Source organism: Nelumbo nucifera, chromosome 1 (genome assembly GCF_055504915.1).
Source record: "Nelumbo nucifera cultivar China Antique chromosome 1, China Antique-T2T, whole genome shotgun sequence".
In the NCBI taxonomy this organism is placed as follows: domain Eukaryota; kingdom Viridiplantae; phylum Streptophyta; class Magnoliopsida; order Proteales; family Nelumbonaceae; genus Nelumbo; species Nelumbo nucifera.
The window spans coordinates 198,411,024-198,427,792 of record NC_142649.1 but is presented as its reverse complement, the minus strand read 5'-3'; the positions used below and the strand labels follow the sequence as shown (position 1 = coordinate 198,427,792).

The 16,769-nt window shown below is 38.3% G+C and overlaps 1 protein-coding gene across 2 annotated transcripts; it reads left to right on the top strand.

Annotated features, from left to right (window-relative positions):
* The first annotated feature begins 248 nt into the window (after positions 1-248).
* On the top strand, positions 249-13,032 carry LOC104602349 (protein transport protein SEC16A homolog). Of its 2 annotated transcripts, none has more exons than XM_010266003.3 (14): positions 249-394; positions 735-2,505; positions 2,628-2,948; positions 7,147-7,275; positions 7,356-7,478; positions 7,618-7,785; positions 8,022-8,147; positions 8,240-8,374; positions 9,497-9,624; positions 9,702-9,810; positions 9,899-10,216; positions 10,323-10,463; positions 11,015-11,313; positions 11,947-13,032. In XM_010266003.3, the coding sequence occupies exons 2-14, from the start codon at positions 859-861 to the stop codon at positions 12,482-12,484; spliced, it is 4,182 nt and encodes a 1,393-aa protein (XP_010264305.1). In that variant the 5' UTR covers positions 249-394; positions 735-858; the 3' UTR covers positions 12,485-13,032. The 2 variants fall into 2 exon arrangements, with proteins under 2 accessions (XP_010264305.1, XP_010264304.1); XM_010266002.3 differs by having other exon boundaries at positions 10,317-10,463.
* The last annotated feature ends 3,737 nt before the right edge of the window (positions 13,033-16,769 follow it).

Genomic DNA, 16,769 nt, shown 5'->3' with positions numbered 1-16,769 from the left:
TTTCTCCTTATTCCTAGTCACCACACCCAAAAGTTAGTTGGTCCAAGGAAAAGATACACAGGCGAGGGCAAACTGGAGTTAGTCAGACAGGCTTCATTTATGTCTTTACCAACAAGACACTGATACCGGCAGATCTGAAAAATATATATATATATATATATATATTTTTTTGGGTAAATGAAAACTAAGTTTGTGTGATATTCAATTATTCTTTATATACTTTATATCGTATTTGGCGGTAAAAAAATAAACAAAGAAAGAAAATACAAAACAGAAGAACAAAAAAACCGAGACTTTGGTGGTGGGTGATACATGGGCTGGTGCGAATTGCGAAACCGAGGGCTTGTTCCCGCTTGGCTTCTCTTTGCTTTCTCTTGATCGCCCTGCGAATTTGGTAAGTGATTTCTTTTTCCCTGAAAGTTTAAATTTTGTTGTCAGCCGGAGGGTTGAATTTAAGGCGATTATTTTCCGTATTTTATTTTAAATTTTGGTCGATTTATGGCTTTTAAGTGGCGGATTTCAGGAAGGGTGGATCTTACTTGTTTTAGGTTTTGCTTTAGATGATTCGGGCGTAGAACCCTAATTTGGGTGTTGGAATTGGAAATACCTTTTGTTTTGAATGCCTAGGGTTCTTTTTCTTATCTCTGGATTTCAGATCTGATTTTGTATAACAAGGTTTGAGAGAGGGGATCCGGGGAATATTAACTCGTTTAAGCGTATCTTTGGATCTGCAGAGACTGGTGTTGAGGAGGAGTTTGAACGTTTCTGAGCTGAATTGTAGTTAACTTTGTTGAGTTGGGTTGAATTCCGGACCAACCGTTCGAGAGAAGGATCTTAGAGGTTTTAGTATTGTATTCCATGGCTTCTCCTCCATTTCAGGTGGAGGATCAGACGGATGTGGACTTCTTCAACAAGCTTGTTGACGAGGAGTTTGCCGTTACGGAATCTGGTGCTGAAGTTAATGATTCCGATGAGGTGAAAGCACTATCGAATTTGAGCATTTCCGAGGTTGGCACTGTATCAGAAGGTCCCGACGCCGAAGATGACGGTTTCGATAGAAAAGGGGAAATGCATTCTGATAACGTGATCGAAGCAAGTAATACCGTTGCCGGGGTGGATGTTGCATCGGATTCCACAACAATCGAGAACAGTGGATCCAGGGATGCGGGTTTTAAAGAGGTCCAGTGGAGTTCTTTTAACTCTGATTTGGCTCAGCATGGTGGCAGTGGGTTCGGATCATACTCGGACTTCTTTACTGAGTTGGGAGATGGATCAAGCGACCCATTTGAGAAGATGGAGAAGAATACAGAGATTGTTTCCAACACAATATCTAGCACTTCAGGGAATGTGGGTAGCAAATTGACTTCTTCAGTTAGTTCTGTGCAACATCAAGGGAGTCAAGTATATGGATCAGGGATGGAACAAACTACAGATGGGCAGGATATGTATAGCAGTCAATATTGGGAAAACCTCTATCCAGGCTGGAAATATAATCCAAATACTGGGGAATGGCATCAAGTGGATGGTTCTGATGCAACAACAATGAATAGAGGGGGGGATTTTGAAGGTAACGCTCAGTCGATAGGTGATAATGTTGTTTTAGGCCAGAGATCAGAAGTTTCTTATTTGCAACAAACAGCTCAGTCAGTTGCAGGAACCATTGCTGAGAGTTGCACAACGGGTAGTGTCTCTAGCTGGAATCAGGCCTCTCAAGTGAGCACCGAGTACCCATCAAATATGGTATTTGATCCCCAGTATCCTGGTTGGTACTATGACACTATTGCCCAGGAATGGCGCTTGTTAGAGTCTTATGTTGCATCTGTTCAGTCAACAGGGACAGCTCATTACCAGACAAATGAACATGATAATGCTTTGACAGGTGATTTTCACTCCGAGAAAGACCGCAACCAGTACAGTGAGTATGGGCAAGTTGAAAAGTATGGATCACAAGTCTTCAGTGCTAAAGACCAAACTGGGGACTGGGCTGGGTCAATGAATAACTATGCTCATCAGAATATGAGTACATGGCAACCTACAGCTGTTGCTAAGACTGAGGCTGTAGCTGGTTTCGTTGAAAACCAGCAATCAAGGGATCTTTATAGTTCACCTGGTGAAGTAAATAACTATATGAATCAAGGAATGGGGTATAAACCCACAGGAACAGGTTCTTCGTATGAGCAGACAACGCGCAGTTATGGTGGTAGCAATGGGTTTACTGGGTTTCAAAATTTTACTCCTGACAACTTCTCCCAACAGTTTAAACAGACGAAGGTAGAGCAGAACCAACAGATGCAATCCTCACACAATTACTATGGCAGCCAGAAATCAGGGAACCTTTCCCAGCAACATTTCCATACAGGCACTCAGCCCCCCTATTCTCCTAATGAGGGGAGGTCATCTGCAGGACGTCCCCCCCATGCCCTGGTTACTTTTGGGTTTGGTGGAAAACTCATTGTCATGAAAAATAATTATTCTTTTGTTACTAATCCTGCATATGGAAGCCAGGTTAGATCCTAAGTTCATAGCTTCAGCTCTCCATAAAATTGTTGTGTTTTCAATTTGTAAATTATCTTTATTAGAAATTTTCTTACATCAAAGGTTCTGCATTTATGTTTATTTATGTGAAGGACCCTATGGGAGGCTCAGTTTCTATTCTCAACTTGATGGGAGTTATCTTGGACAAAACTGATACCACAGGCATTGCATATGGCGTTTGTGATTACTTCCAGAGTCTGTGCCAGCAATCCTTCCCTGGCCCACTAGTTGGTGGGAATGTTGGAAATAAAGAATTAAATAAATGGATTGATGAGAGAATTGCAAGCTATGAATCCCCCAACATGGACTACAGAAAGGGCAAGCTTTTGAAGTTGCTTCTGTCTTTGCTAAAAATAGCTTGTCAGCACTATGGAAAACTTAGATCTCCTTTTGGAACTGACCCCACTTCGAAGGTATAGTTCATTGAGTTTTCTCTGATTGTTGTCCTTTTGTCATTATCTTACTCTTATGATAAACTTAAGGATGTCTTGTCTTTTGCTTAGATTATTACTTCCAAAACATTTTTGGAGCAACAATGGTCAAAAGAAATTTATTAAAATCGAGGGAAAACATACAAAATGAGGATGTACAAGATGGAGAGCCATCAAAAGCATTACGCTGTGAAGGCTATATGAAAAGATGTGTGTTATACACAGATTAAGGCAATAATGGGCTGTTGTACATCCTCTCGCTATTTACCCATCTACCCTGTTCTGTTTGAGGTGATTGTAGTTCTGAAAAGAAATATATTTATGTTGGTTGTTGATATGGTCAACTTTGACTCAAATACTATGATATTTGACCAATTTTTTGAAATTTTAAAACTTACTTTAGAGTTTCTATTAGTTGGCTTAGAAACCAAAATATGTTGGCCAACATGTCTGAAAAATTATTTGAAACCATGGTGTTGGCTGTTGCGCATACAATTAGAGGAGGATGGGCAAAATTGAAGGTGCATCCAGAGTCCTATATGAGATTTTTTGGCAATCATGTAGAATGCATGTGATAAGAGTTTCTTTTCAGGCTAAAAGGAAAAATTTATAAAACAGTTATAAGATTATCAATACTGTACGGGCAGATAGTTATAAAAAAAATGCTGTATGGGCAGAGTGTTCTTTTTTTTTTGGGTAATAGTATGGGGCTATGGGCAGAGTGTTGGTCAGTCAAGAAACATGTCCAAAAAAATTGTGTAGCAGAAATGTAAATGCAGAGATGGATGAGTACAAAAAGTAGAAAATACATAATCAGAAATGAACTTATCTGAAGGAAGGTACGAGTAGTTTTAATAGGCAATAAAATGAAGGGTCTAACAAAGCTAGGGGCAGACCAAATAGGACATGGATTGAAGTAGTGAGAAATGGTTTGAGGGCCCATACTACTAAGCTTTGGCCCTGTTGGTGTTGGAAATTCCGTGAGGGCCAAATTACTTGCTTTGATTTGGGTGTTAAATTTGATTAGTATGGAGGGTTTGAAGAATGTGGAGGTTCTGGGAGACTGCCAAGCTATAATTTGCTGGATGAGAAAACAAGATGTGATTATTTATCAAAAGGAAAAAAAAGATGAGATATGATTCCTTGGAATGTAAGGTCAATGGTGACAGGCACAATTCTTGGGTATCATATTTGAATAGCTCATTCTATTTGGTGCCTAGATGTGCTAATAGACTTGCAGACTTGTTAGTCAGGGCAGGAGTGCAAAGTAATAAGCTTAAATGGGGATGTCCAGGACCAGGTTGTAATCTGTAATATCTTTTTATCATGTAATTAAGTTGCATGAGAATTTCAGTTAGTGTTGTATTATTTTTGAACTACTTTGTACTAGTTTTGGCCAGCTAGCTATTTTGTTTTTTGAGCAATTTGGCTGTTCTTTTTTTTTCGATAAGTAATTTTGCTATTCTCCTTATTGAAATATTTCTGTTTCTTATAGAAAAAATACAATTTATGTATTGAACAAGGCAGAATTGTGGAACATGATTCGTGTACTTCACCATATATAGTTGGGACAAGGCTTAGTTGAGTTGAGTTTTCTTTTACCTATTCTTTAATATGGTGGTCCTATATAGATAGGAAGTGGAATTGGATAATGTGTTTATAGCTGATGTTTTTTAATAGTTTTTAGACAGTAAATCCTTGCCCCTTTAAGATATAAAAACAGCCCATGTACAACCAAGAGCTATATGGTGCAAGCACTAAAACAGCAGTTGAACATTCACATGGGGATGTGGTTTTTATGGATCAATCCACTGTCAGACAGGTTGTTGTTGGAAGTTGGGTGTGAATTTAGGAAGGAAAAGAGAGATAATTTTGTTTGAAGGGAACAATAAAAATCTTGGGGTTGTGGCTGGTTTAAAAAAAACCTAAATATTTAACAATGTACAATTAGTTCATGTTCTAAAGTTTTTCTTCGTTTGGAGGAAGGTCTCTTTGGAGATGGTCCCTACAATAAATTCAAGAGGACCTGTAAGAGAAGGGGAACGAAGACCAGAAATAAAAGATAGAAATCAACTGGAAGCAGCTGTTCTCTCACTAAGTCGAAGTTTGATGTGGGAAAAAAAAGGATTTGGTGTCTTTTCCTAAAATCAGCATACCGGTATAGGCAATACAGGCCAATACATTGTGAAATTTTGATCCTTGTCTCAATCTTGTGGGCAATCTCTTGTCACTAAATATCTTATTCCTTTTTCTAATAAAATATTTTCTTTTTATTTATTACCAAAAAATGTGAGTGCTAAAACAGAAATATATTTAAAAGCTCAGCTATCTATAATATGTATACGTTGTACCTGGAGGAAATTAGTCAGTGTGGGGTGTAGACAAGTATGTTGTTATGGACGCATTCGTGGGGAAGAAGTACCGCCGCCGGAAGCAGCAGTAACGTGGGACCCTCATCAGATTATCTAGCTAGCCACAGTTCATCTTACCTTATCCTTATCGTATTTGCTTTCTTACTCTTATCTTATCTGTAAGCAGTTTAGTTAGTCTTATCTAGGCGTCTTATCTATCTTATCTGCAAGCAGTTTAGTTATCAAGGAGTCTTCCTACAAGGGGGACTCTTACCTCTTGTAATCTCCTATTTAAGGAGCTGAAATTATTGAATAAAGATATCAAATTTCCAGTCAAGAAAGAGAGTAAAAGGAGAGTTTGGTGATCTCTTGGACAAATCACCCTCTAGGACGCCAAGATAGGTTCAGCTAGGAAGGGGAGGAATAAGGGAAAACCGGAGCTTTTCCCTGTGGACCGATCCGTGACGAGATCCTACGCCCGGGCCCATAACATATGTTCTGTGAGCCACAATTTGATTGTATAAATTGGTTGATAATATCTCCTATTGAGCCTTTGTACATGTAGACAAATAGGTGCATCTGCCTGATGCTCTACTCTTGGCATTGATGTTGGGTAATGGTTGTTGTGTTTAATTTTGAAGTTATGGTTGTTGGAGTTGAGCCTTTCCCATTCACTATCAGATCCAATATCATATGCATTTTGGGTCTACCAGTTTGAATGAAGTAGTGCAAGGTTTAAGATGTAAACTTTAAGTATGTCAGACTTTCCATTGTGAGCATTGGTTGTAGCCTTGACTTTGAGTAAATGATTTTTTTTCAAGTAGGTGAGAAATCATTCAGAAGGGGAGCATTTGTCTGATAGCATAATCGATAATGACACTAAGTATATTGTCTGGGCTTGTAAATGAGATGGTGATTGATTCTCAAGAAGAAATGGGATTTGGAAGTGTAGGAGTGAATGATTAAATTTGTTATCAGAATCCTCCAAATTAAAATATGGGGGTTTATCAGTTTATGTTAGGTGGATCAAGGAGGGGTAAACATTCTTGTGATTTTGGAAATTTTGACATCACAAGCTTGGGTATGTAGTTTGGGTGGGGTAGGGGGAAGGGTTTAATGTCTTGTTTTGTAGTTGAATAGTGTAAGAGGGATTTATCTTTTATAGATGTGGTTTTAGTTTTGATGTCATGGTGCTTACTAGGATCTTGGATTAGGTGAAGGTTATGTTGTTTTTTTGCTTTCTCCTTTCAGGCTATTTCTTATCACCTTCCTTGTACTTGCTTTTGTTTTAATTATATTTTTTGCTATAAAAAAATAAATGATATTGCTCCTTTTCAGAACTTCTTTCACTATCCAATATCCTGAGTAGGTTTCTTTCTTTAAATAGAAAATATTTAATGTCAGAAATGTTCTGAACGATTTTCCTTGTGATCCTTACTTATCAAAAGAGCCATAGCTCATAGGGCAGTGTTGGTTTGGTGAAAGTGTGATTTAATTTTTCTACGGTTATTTTGAAAAAAAAAAATAAAGATTGTAACAGTACTGGTCAATAAATAAGGAGTCTTGTTAGCAATCTTGTAAACCTCCTCAAAATATTCTGAAGAGGTATTGATAATTGTGTTCAGTCAATGTTACATGTAAGCTAGATACCAGTTTGACGTTTCTTTGTTTTTGTATTTTTTTAGGGTAAATGAAGTTACTGATTGATAACTGCTGGTTAAGTTTGTTACTGTTTCTCTCATCTGCAGATATTATCTATCAAGAGCTCTCCTACACATTTGATAACATATCCATGATCTTATTATAGAGCTCTAATTTCTTTTTAATAGGAAAATGATAGACCAGAATCAGCAGTTGCTAAGCTTTTTGCATCTGCTAAAAGGAATGATGCCCAAATAAGTGGATATGGAGCCATTGCTCACTGCTTGCAGAACCTTCCTTCTGAAGGACAAATACGGGTATGCAATGGTTCTTATATGTACCTCCTGTTATTCCTAAAGGAAGCACCTTCAATTAATAATTGTATCACATTTCCTAGGCAACTGCTGTTGAGGTGCAAAACCTTCTTGTTTCCGGTAAGACAAAAGAGGCTCTCAAATGTGCACAAGAAGGTCAGTTGTGGGGACCTGCACTTGTTCTCGCAGCACAACTTGGAGACCAGGTTTGTGAAAAATATTTTACCTTTTTTTCCAGTTTGTTTAGATTGATCCTGTAATTTATCCATGATGAATATGTTAAAAATTTTCAACATATTCTTTTACCTACTTTGACCTTCCTTTGTTTCTTTTGAATTTCTGCAGTTTTATGTTGATACGGTGAAGCAAATGGCACATCGCCAATTAGTAGCAGGATCGCCATTACGAACATTATGTCTGCTAATTGCAGGACAACCAGCAGATGTGTTCTCCACAGTCAGCTCAAGTAGTGACCCACCTCTTGTTGAACATTTGCCACAACAGCCTTCCCAGGTGTCCAATTTGGCAATATTTCACTGACTCATGGGCACTATGTAATTTCAATCTTGTGTTGCATGCAATCATGGTTATTGTGCATACCAGAGGATGTACATAAGTCCTGTGCAGTTCCTGATATTTCTATCAACTGCCTTTATCTAATTTATATGTTGATGCCATTATAAATCAATTTAGTTTCCTTTCAAATATTGTTGTTGGTAAGCTCATTAGTTCTATTACATGGATAACAGATTGGAGCCAATGGTATGTTAGATGATTGGCAGGAAAATTTGGCCATCATAACTGCAAACCGAACAAAAGGTGATGAGCTTGTAATTATTCATCTTGGGGATTGCCTATGGAAGGAGAGATGTGAAGTATGTTTTGCAAATTGTCTTCCTTAGTTGATATTAGTCCCCAATTAATTAAATATGTTTTTAATTTTCCTTACACTAGAATTTTGATGCAGATAATATCTGCACACACCTGCTACTTGGTTGCGGAAGCAAACTTTGAGTCATATTCTGACAGTGCAAGGTTGTGTCTTATTGGGGCAGACCACTGGAATTTCCCCCGAACCTATGCTAGTCCTGAGGCTATTCAGGTATTATCTGCTTCTATTCAATTCTCATATTCTTCCTTTTGTTAAAAAGATGGAATCTTTTTTCTTTACTCATGCTGAAGTTCATAGTTCTTATATTGCACAAGGGTGGTGACTAATGGTTAAAGAGTTAAACACTGGAGTTTGTATTAACAAGTGTATGCACAATGCTTACTCTTTAGGTTTCCCCTTCCATTAGCACTTCTGTTGTATAATGACTATCCTATTTCTTTTTTTCCTTCTAGTATTGATCTGAACATGAAAACCTGTTGCAGTGTTCTATTATTATCTTTTCCCATTTTTGTTGCCTAGGGCAGTCTTTATATCTTCTCTCACCAGTCCTGTCTTTCATCATTGATTGTATTGTCATAGTCCACAAACCATGTCATTCCTAATCTGTTGCATATGGGGCTATCAACGGACTCCAAAAATCTGATACCCAATTTGACATCAAATCTGATTATTTGGATTTTGGATGTTAAAACCTGCATCCATTTAATATTCGGATTGGATACAGATTTGACCCATCCAATCTGATAAATATCCAAGTCCAGTTATATGAAATATAATATTGCATAAATATAAATAGTATATATAATATTCTACAATTATATACATTTTATATATATATACAAGTTAAAAAATAATTTTTAAAATTTTCTTTATTCTATTGCTAATCTTAAAATACTGATACAAATACTGGGCATATCATATCCATATCGGTGTGCCTGATACACTTGGATAACATCGATACAATAGTCTTTTATAAAATTTAAAAGATTAGAGATGTGGGCCACAACCCTCTAATCATTATAAGAAAAACAAATAAAAAAAAGAGTATTGGTGATATCGAATTCTTGATGCCAATAGAACAGAATCAAACTAAATTCAAATCCAAATCAGATATTTCAGATTTCAGATCAAATTTCAATAATCAGATCAGATTCGGATGTAGCTGAATCTGTATCAAATCCAACTCTATTACAGCCCTAGTTCTGTATACACGAAATATTGGGAACCATGGATCAAGTAATGTGGACCTAAGGGTTACATTGATCTTGGGTTGGTTTCGTATTTTCCTTATGTTAGTGTCTTGCTTTTCACTGATCCATTGAATCTGTACAGAGGACTGAACTGTATGAGTATTCAAAAGTGCTTGGAAATTCACAGTCTGTTCTGATACCGTTTCAACCATATAAGCTTATCTATGCCCACATGCTGGCTGAAGTTGGGAAACTTTCAGATTCATTGAAGTAAGTATATGGATCTTTTTCTCCTTGCTTTGATGTTATGTGCATTGTTGCAATCAGTTATCATTCTGTGTTGGCAGGTACTGTCAAGCAATATTGAAGTCTTTGAAAACTGGTCGTGCACCTGAAGTGGATAGTTGGAAGCAATTAGTATCATCTCTTGAGGAGCGCATAAGAACCCATCAACAGGTATCTTTCTGGAGTTAAATTAAGACATACAAAGGGTTTCATTTTGTCAAGCTATTTGTACTAATTGGTAGCATACATCCATTCACAGGGTGGATATGGCACAAACTTGGCTCCTGCAAAACTTGTAGGCAAATTACTTCCTTTTATTGATAGATCAATTCATCGCATGATTGGGGCCCCACCACCACCAGTCCAGTCAACTTCCCAGATTAACTCTCAAATTAATGAATATGATAACCACCCAACGGTTCCAAGAGTGGCAAACAGTCAATCAACAATGGCCATGTCTTCTTTAATTCCCTCAGCATCAATGGAGCCTATAAGTGAGTGGACAGGTGATAGCAATAGAAAGATAATACATAATAGAAGCATCTCAGAGCCGGACTTTGGTAGAAGCCCTAGACAGGTTTATTTTTTGCTTTTGGGAACAAATGATCTGTTTTCTGACAAAAGTTGTATTATAGGTACAATTTATGAACTTTCTCAGTCTTGCTGACATTATATAGGGCCAGGTCAATCAATCAAAAGACATTGCCTCTGATGCTCAAAGCAAAGCATCGGTCTCTGGTGTGCCATCTCGTTTTGGACGTTTTGGATCACAGCTCCTACAAAAGACTATGGGGTGGGTCTCAAGATCCCGTACAGATCGACAGGTAATTAGTCAATTTACTACTGCCATGAAACTTTTTGTTCCAAAAGAAAGAAAATAAAAAAAAAACGGGGATTATTTCACCTTTTTAAAGTCATTTGGTTATTGAGAAAGCTTTTGATAAAGAACATTAAAGTGATTATTAAGGGTCTTAAGTTTTCATTTTGGACATTTTCTTGCGAAACCGCACCAGATGCACTTGTGAAAATTGAGCATCAAAATTAGGATATTTTCTTCTTGACAACTTAATAGACTAGGATATATATATATATATATATATATATATACTAATAAAAGAGCGAATAGCTCCATTTTCTGGACTTTTCATTAGACTGTTTAAAAACTATCTACTTATAACAATTAAGAAACTGTCCACTTATAACTGTTCAAAAACTGTCCATGAATTGTAAATAGTTGTCTTGGAGATACTGTCACGTGCAAATGCACGTATATGTTTACTAGTATATTCCTTTCAGTAAATGACAAAATGCTTTCATTTTCTTACATCTCTCTCTGTTGCTCACTTATTGGCATTTCTGCTGTTTCCTCCCAAAGGCAAAATTGGGCGAAAGAAACAAATTCTATTATGATGAGAAGCTTAAGCGATGGGTGGAAGAAGGCACTGAACCTCCAGCTGAAGAAGCAGCCTTACCGCCCCCACCAAAAGCTTCTGCCTTCCAGAATGGAATGTCAGATTACAATATAAGAAATGCAATCAAGGGTGAAAATATGCTTTCTAATGGAACACCTGAAACCAAAACTCCAACTCCCTCAGAACGGAATGCAGGGATCCCACCCATCCCACCAAGCTCCAACCAATTCTCTGCTCGTGGACGTATGGGTGTTCGATCAAGGTAAAGACATTTTGAAATTTTCTTGTCCTTTTTGTTAGCATCCTCATCATCCATTTTTACCTCATTTGAGCTATTCCTACTTGTGCTATTCGGAGTCACACATGGTTCACTTTATTGGGCCCAGGCTTTTTGGCTGAGACCCATTCAAATTTTAATAAATTCTTTACCTGAGCCCACCCAAGTTGCACTCCTAATTAAAAACATGCAAAGGATGGAGGCCCTAGTGTCAACTGAGGACCAAGGTTCAAAGTATCGATACATATCAGGCCATATCGGGAGCTTCCCGATATGCCCCTACAGAGGGTGTATCGGGGTTTTGACCGGTTCAGGGGGTGGATGGACCTTAAACCGACCCCTCAACCAGATCTGAAAAAAAACTAAAAAAAAAATAAAAAAAGCTATCGATACTGCCCGATACACCACTACCGGTGTATATCAATGTTTTGAACCTTGCTGAGGACTACCTGAGCCCACCCTTGTGGTATTTTCTGGTTAGTTTATGATTCCCTTGCGGTGCATACTATGTATTGTTAAGCTGTTTGCCCGCATTAGAGAGTAGAGGTTTTGATGCGTGTGATTTTTTTGGGCTTGCAATCGATGGAAACTCCCTGAGCTTCTGTTTTATTTCTGCAGATACGTTGACACCTTTAACAAGGGAGGTGCCTCCCCAGCCAACCTATTCCAGTCGCCTTCTGTTCCAGCTTCCAAAGCTGGAGGTGCCAATGCCAAGTTCTTTATTCCCACTCCTATTGCATCAGGAGAACAAACATTAAATACAACTGGTGAGGTCACACAAGAAGGCACTGAAGCCAATAACGATCCTTCAACATCTGTTATGAACGAGTCATCTATCCCATCTCCACCACCACCATCATCATCATCATCATCACGATTATCCAGGCAACGATTTCCAAGCATGAATAATATTGCTCCTATGGGAAACAAGGGAATGGAGAAGATGGGAAATGGAAAGGAGTCTCTTTCTCACCACTCACGGCGGGCAGCATCATGGGGTGGAAGCTTTAATGATACATTTAACGTGTCCAATACAGCAGACATAAAACCCCTAGGAGAGGCATTAGGAGTGCCACAATCATCCTGTGATCCATCACCAAAGCCCCTGCCAATAAATGGGAACAGTTTTGGAGATCTTCATGAAGTGGAATTGTGAAGTCAGTGGTGAATATGTGGATCTCCAATTTTGCTTCTCGTGATCATCACATTAGTCGACACATTTACTCCATCCTCTGCCCCAGAGAAAGGTCAGCAGTGGGTTTTGATATCCCACTGGGAATTTTGAAATGCCAAAATGGGGATCTGTTTGGTGAAATGCAACAGTTTCTTGAACACAAAAGGCTTTTGATAGAATGTCCCAGGGGACCCTCCCTCTCTATAAGGACGGAAGCTAGTGTCCTTTCCTCAAATAGAAAAAGGAGTTGTGGGCACTATTGTACAGTTCATTTGTTGATTTATTGGACACAGGAATTCCTTTTGTTCTTTTTGAAATGGCTCTTGAGGAAGATAGAAGAGAGTTTAAAGAAAGCACCCCTTCTGTTTTTCAAGGAGTAAAGAGAGGTTTACTGGAAGAGCATATATAAAATTTCCCCTTTTATACCTTTGGTATTGTACTTATTTCTAATGACTTAAACGTAATGTATTCACTCAGATAGGATCATAGGATTAAATCGTACTAAACCCAAAATTTGTTTCTTTTGTTAAGTTTCGCAAGTAGTGTTCTGTCGGCCAATTGGGATCTGCTCCTCACGGAGGACGCCTCACACTGAATTCACAACCAGGGTGAGCAAAAAAAATCGAAAAACAGAATCGACCGTAATCGAATTGAAAAATCGGTTAATCAAACCGGTCAGTTCGGTTTTGGTTCGATATTCTTAAAAAACCGATAATTTCAGTTTGGTTTCGATTAACCATTTAAAAAAACTGGTGGTTAACTGAATCGATCGATATATATATATATTTGAAAATCGAACTGAAAAGTTAAAAAAAAAGGCTTTAAGTCTCAGATTGTTGATTGCCAGACTGGTGATTGCTAGTCTCTCTCTTTGAAAACCGAAACTTTCAACCTCTTTTTTTCTCAGTTCTCAGTTCTCAATTTCTCACTCTCTCGGTCTCTCCTACCTAAACCAGTAAACCTCTCTCAGTTCTCTTCTCAGCTTCTTGCTTGTCATCTCCGCTGTGTGGCCCGAGCCAACCACCAGCACCAAGCGGCAACGCTGGTCGTCGCTTCGCCGGTAGTTCTTAGTTCTCTTCTCGGCTTCTTGCCTGTCATCTCCGCCGTGCGACCCGCACCAACTATCAGCCCCAAGCGGCAATGCTGGTTGCAACTCCACCATCATCTCTGTAGTCTGTATCTCTCTTCTCTCTCTCTCTCTTTCTCTCTCTCTCTATCATCTCCCCTCTCTGCGGCTCCGCCAGGCGCCACCTCTCAAGTTCTCACCGCAACAGCCTACAACAACCTCTGAAAATAATTGTTAGCAACCTTTGAAAATAACTTTGTTAGAAGCACCATGGCTCGATGCAGGATCTGAATTGATGGCCGGCACCGACAGGAGAATAACAGATGGTCAACACCGACAGCAACCACCAGTCCACCGATAGTTTTAGACTTTTTTTTTTTATTTTAAGTGCATAAAAAAACCAAAAACTCGAACCGTGGTTAACCGGTTAACCGATTAACCAATTGAATTGGTTCGGTTTCGGTTTGGGTATTTAAAAAACCGATCAGATCGGTTCGATTTAAAAAAAATACCCCACGATTTAGTTAACCTAACTGTGAGAACCGATCAGATCGGTTCTCGATGTATGATCAAGACATGCTGTGAGATTGGTGTGCGGGCGTGCGGCGTGCTTTTTTATGAGGAGCAGATCCGGTCTCTCTGTCGGCTAGACCCTTAGCCAACTATTGGTAGCATCGTGCTGATTACTAAATGCCTACTTCAAAGATGTGTAAACCTCAGTTTTAGACTTTAGAGCACTCCCGATCTTCTACTCATAAATTCGTTACACATCTCTATCCACGGCCGTGCATTAGGAACATCTTATGAATGATAAGGAGATATTCCCAATGCACAACTGCTTTACAGTGGACAGTAGATCCGAGCTGTTTTACAGTGCTTTGGAAATTTAATAGAGAGAGGGAGTGATTGTGATGCAGGTTCCAGATGCAAATAACCTTTGGGATATGTATAAGTATATATATGAAGAAATACATTATAAATAAGACAATTGGGATATGTACATATCATATAATAATTTTGTTGATAATGCATCAATTCAATAATTAATGAGAATGTTGAAGATTCATGAATTACCAAGGTTTTTAAAACTGAATCGGATAACAAATTGTTCAGGGGTCCAGTTCTCGAGTCGAATGGTCCAACCGTTTGAATCGAATGGATGACTCGTTCTGACAAAAAAAAATAAAAAATTTAAAAAATTTAAAAAATAAAAAATAGCTAAAAACCACTGAACGGTTTGAATGATTCGAACGGTTTGACTGCACGTGTCAGCGGTTTGCTGACCAAATCAAGGTTTTTGGCCAAAATGACGGTTATGGGGTAAAACAGAACCGGCCAGGTGATCAGTTCCCGGTTTTTCCGGTCCAACCGTTTGGTCCTGTCTAGTTTTGAAAACCATGCGAATTACTGCATTTATATAGTCTTTAAGATTTTATTAATTCAAGTTGAAATATTAATTAATAATTATAAAAACATATTTAGTCAGAAAAAAGGTTAGATTCATGAGAATTTTGAAGATCCATGAATTCAATATTCCAAGACACAATTACACTTTAATTACTAAACCATCTGGTCATGTTCTAGTCTTACTATGACCAAACTAGATATATGTGGTCGAATAGAATTAGTTGGATGATAGTGGTTTATACTTACGAGTGTAACCTTAAAAAAAATAAAAATAATAAATAAAATAAAAAAGGTAGGGCTGCAAAAATATCTTATCCATTTATAATTTGATTAAATATGGATCAATCCTTTGCCTGATCCTATTTATTCCATTATATAAATGCTAATAAATACTTAACAAGTTAACATGCACATTTATATTATATCTATTATTAAAGTTGGTTATGCTGTGCTTTTACTAAATTAAAAGAGTCATTGGTTCAAGTTTCATATATAAGTTATTTTTTATATATTTTGTGCATGATATATAATATTAAAGGTTATAGTTCATTTTATTAATAATATATAATATTAATTATTAATGTTATTTGATATCAGATTGCAATAGGAATTCTATTTAAATCCAAATGTAACGCAGCCAAACTTGAATATATGATTCAATTCGCTTCGTTTGCACTAGATAGCTTAAATTGTCAGAATTTAGAATGTAGAAAGCGGAAAAAAAAATTAAAAAAACAGCCCAGTCTGAGGGCTGCCTGTGGATAATGCGTTACCAAGAGTGTAGGATTAGCTGAATTTGATAACTGTTTTATTGGTTGTATCCCCAATCATTTTGCTCCACATCAGTCATAAATGATCGGTCCTACAGCTAGCTATGAATTATTTATCAAATTCAGCTTATCCTTTATTGTGAAAGACAACTTGAGTCCGACAACTTTTCATGCACAAGAAGCAACAACGCAGGCTGTTTTTTTCCAAACAGCCAAAGTTGATTCGTGATGATGCACATTTTGGCAGTTCCCGGCTAGCTAGTGTCTCAGATGCATGGCTGAATAATCCCTATTTAGAAAGTGACGAGCAGGAGAGAGATTCTGATGCCTAGCTAAATGGTGACAAGTTGGAGAGGTGACTCTGATGCCTAGTTGAATGGTGACAAGCTGGAGAGGTGACTTTGATGCCTAACTGAGTGGTGATGAGCTAGAGAGGTGGCTCTGATGCCTAGTTGAATGGTGACGAGCTAGAGAGGTGGCTCTGATGCCTAATTGAATGGTGACGAGCTAGAGAGGTGGCTCTGATGCCTAGCTAAATGGTGACGAGTTGGAGAGGTGGCTTTGATGCCTAACTGAGTAGTGACGAGCTAGAGAGGTGGCTCTGATGCCTAACTGAATGCTGACGAGCTGGAGAGGTGGCTTTGATGCCTAGTTGAATAGTGACGAGCTGGAGAGGTGGCTCTGATGCGACGTACAACGAAACAGTGTTAGTGCACGGGTTGCTTCACCCGGGGTGGGCACTCCAATGCTTAAGTTAGCGAATCAGAGATTTTAAGATAGCTAAATGTGAGATAGTTGGAGAACTGCGAGAACTAAAAATTGCGCATCTACCTGGGTCTTAGGGGCTGATGCCCTTATATAGTTAGGTTGTCGTGGGTCTCGCAAAACGCTCCTGGAATCCTCGGCCCACAACGTAGGGATCTATTTTGCTTTGGAAGGAGGATAACATGCCAGTTAATAAGGCTTACCGTTTCCCTCTGATTCGGATGGGATGAGGATAAGGCCTACGGTTACGCAATGTGAT

Excerpts from the sequence above, each read along its gene's own strand:
- LOC104602349 (XM_010266002.3), top strand. The coding sequence starts at position 859 with ATGGCTTCTCCTCCATTTCAGGTGGAGGATCAGACGGATGTGGACTTC. Across the intron at positions 2,949-7,146 it reads GAACTGACCCCACTTCGAAG|GAAAATGATAGACCAGAATC; the intron begins GTATAGTTCATT and ends TCTTTTTAATAG. Across the intron at positions 7,479-7,617 it reads CAGCACAACTTGGAGACCAG|TTTTATGTTGATACGGTGAA; the intron begins GTTTGTGAAAAA and ends GAATTTCTGCAG.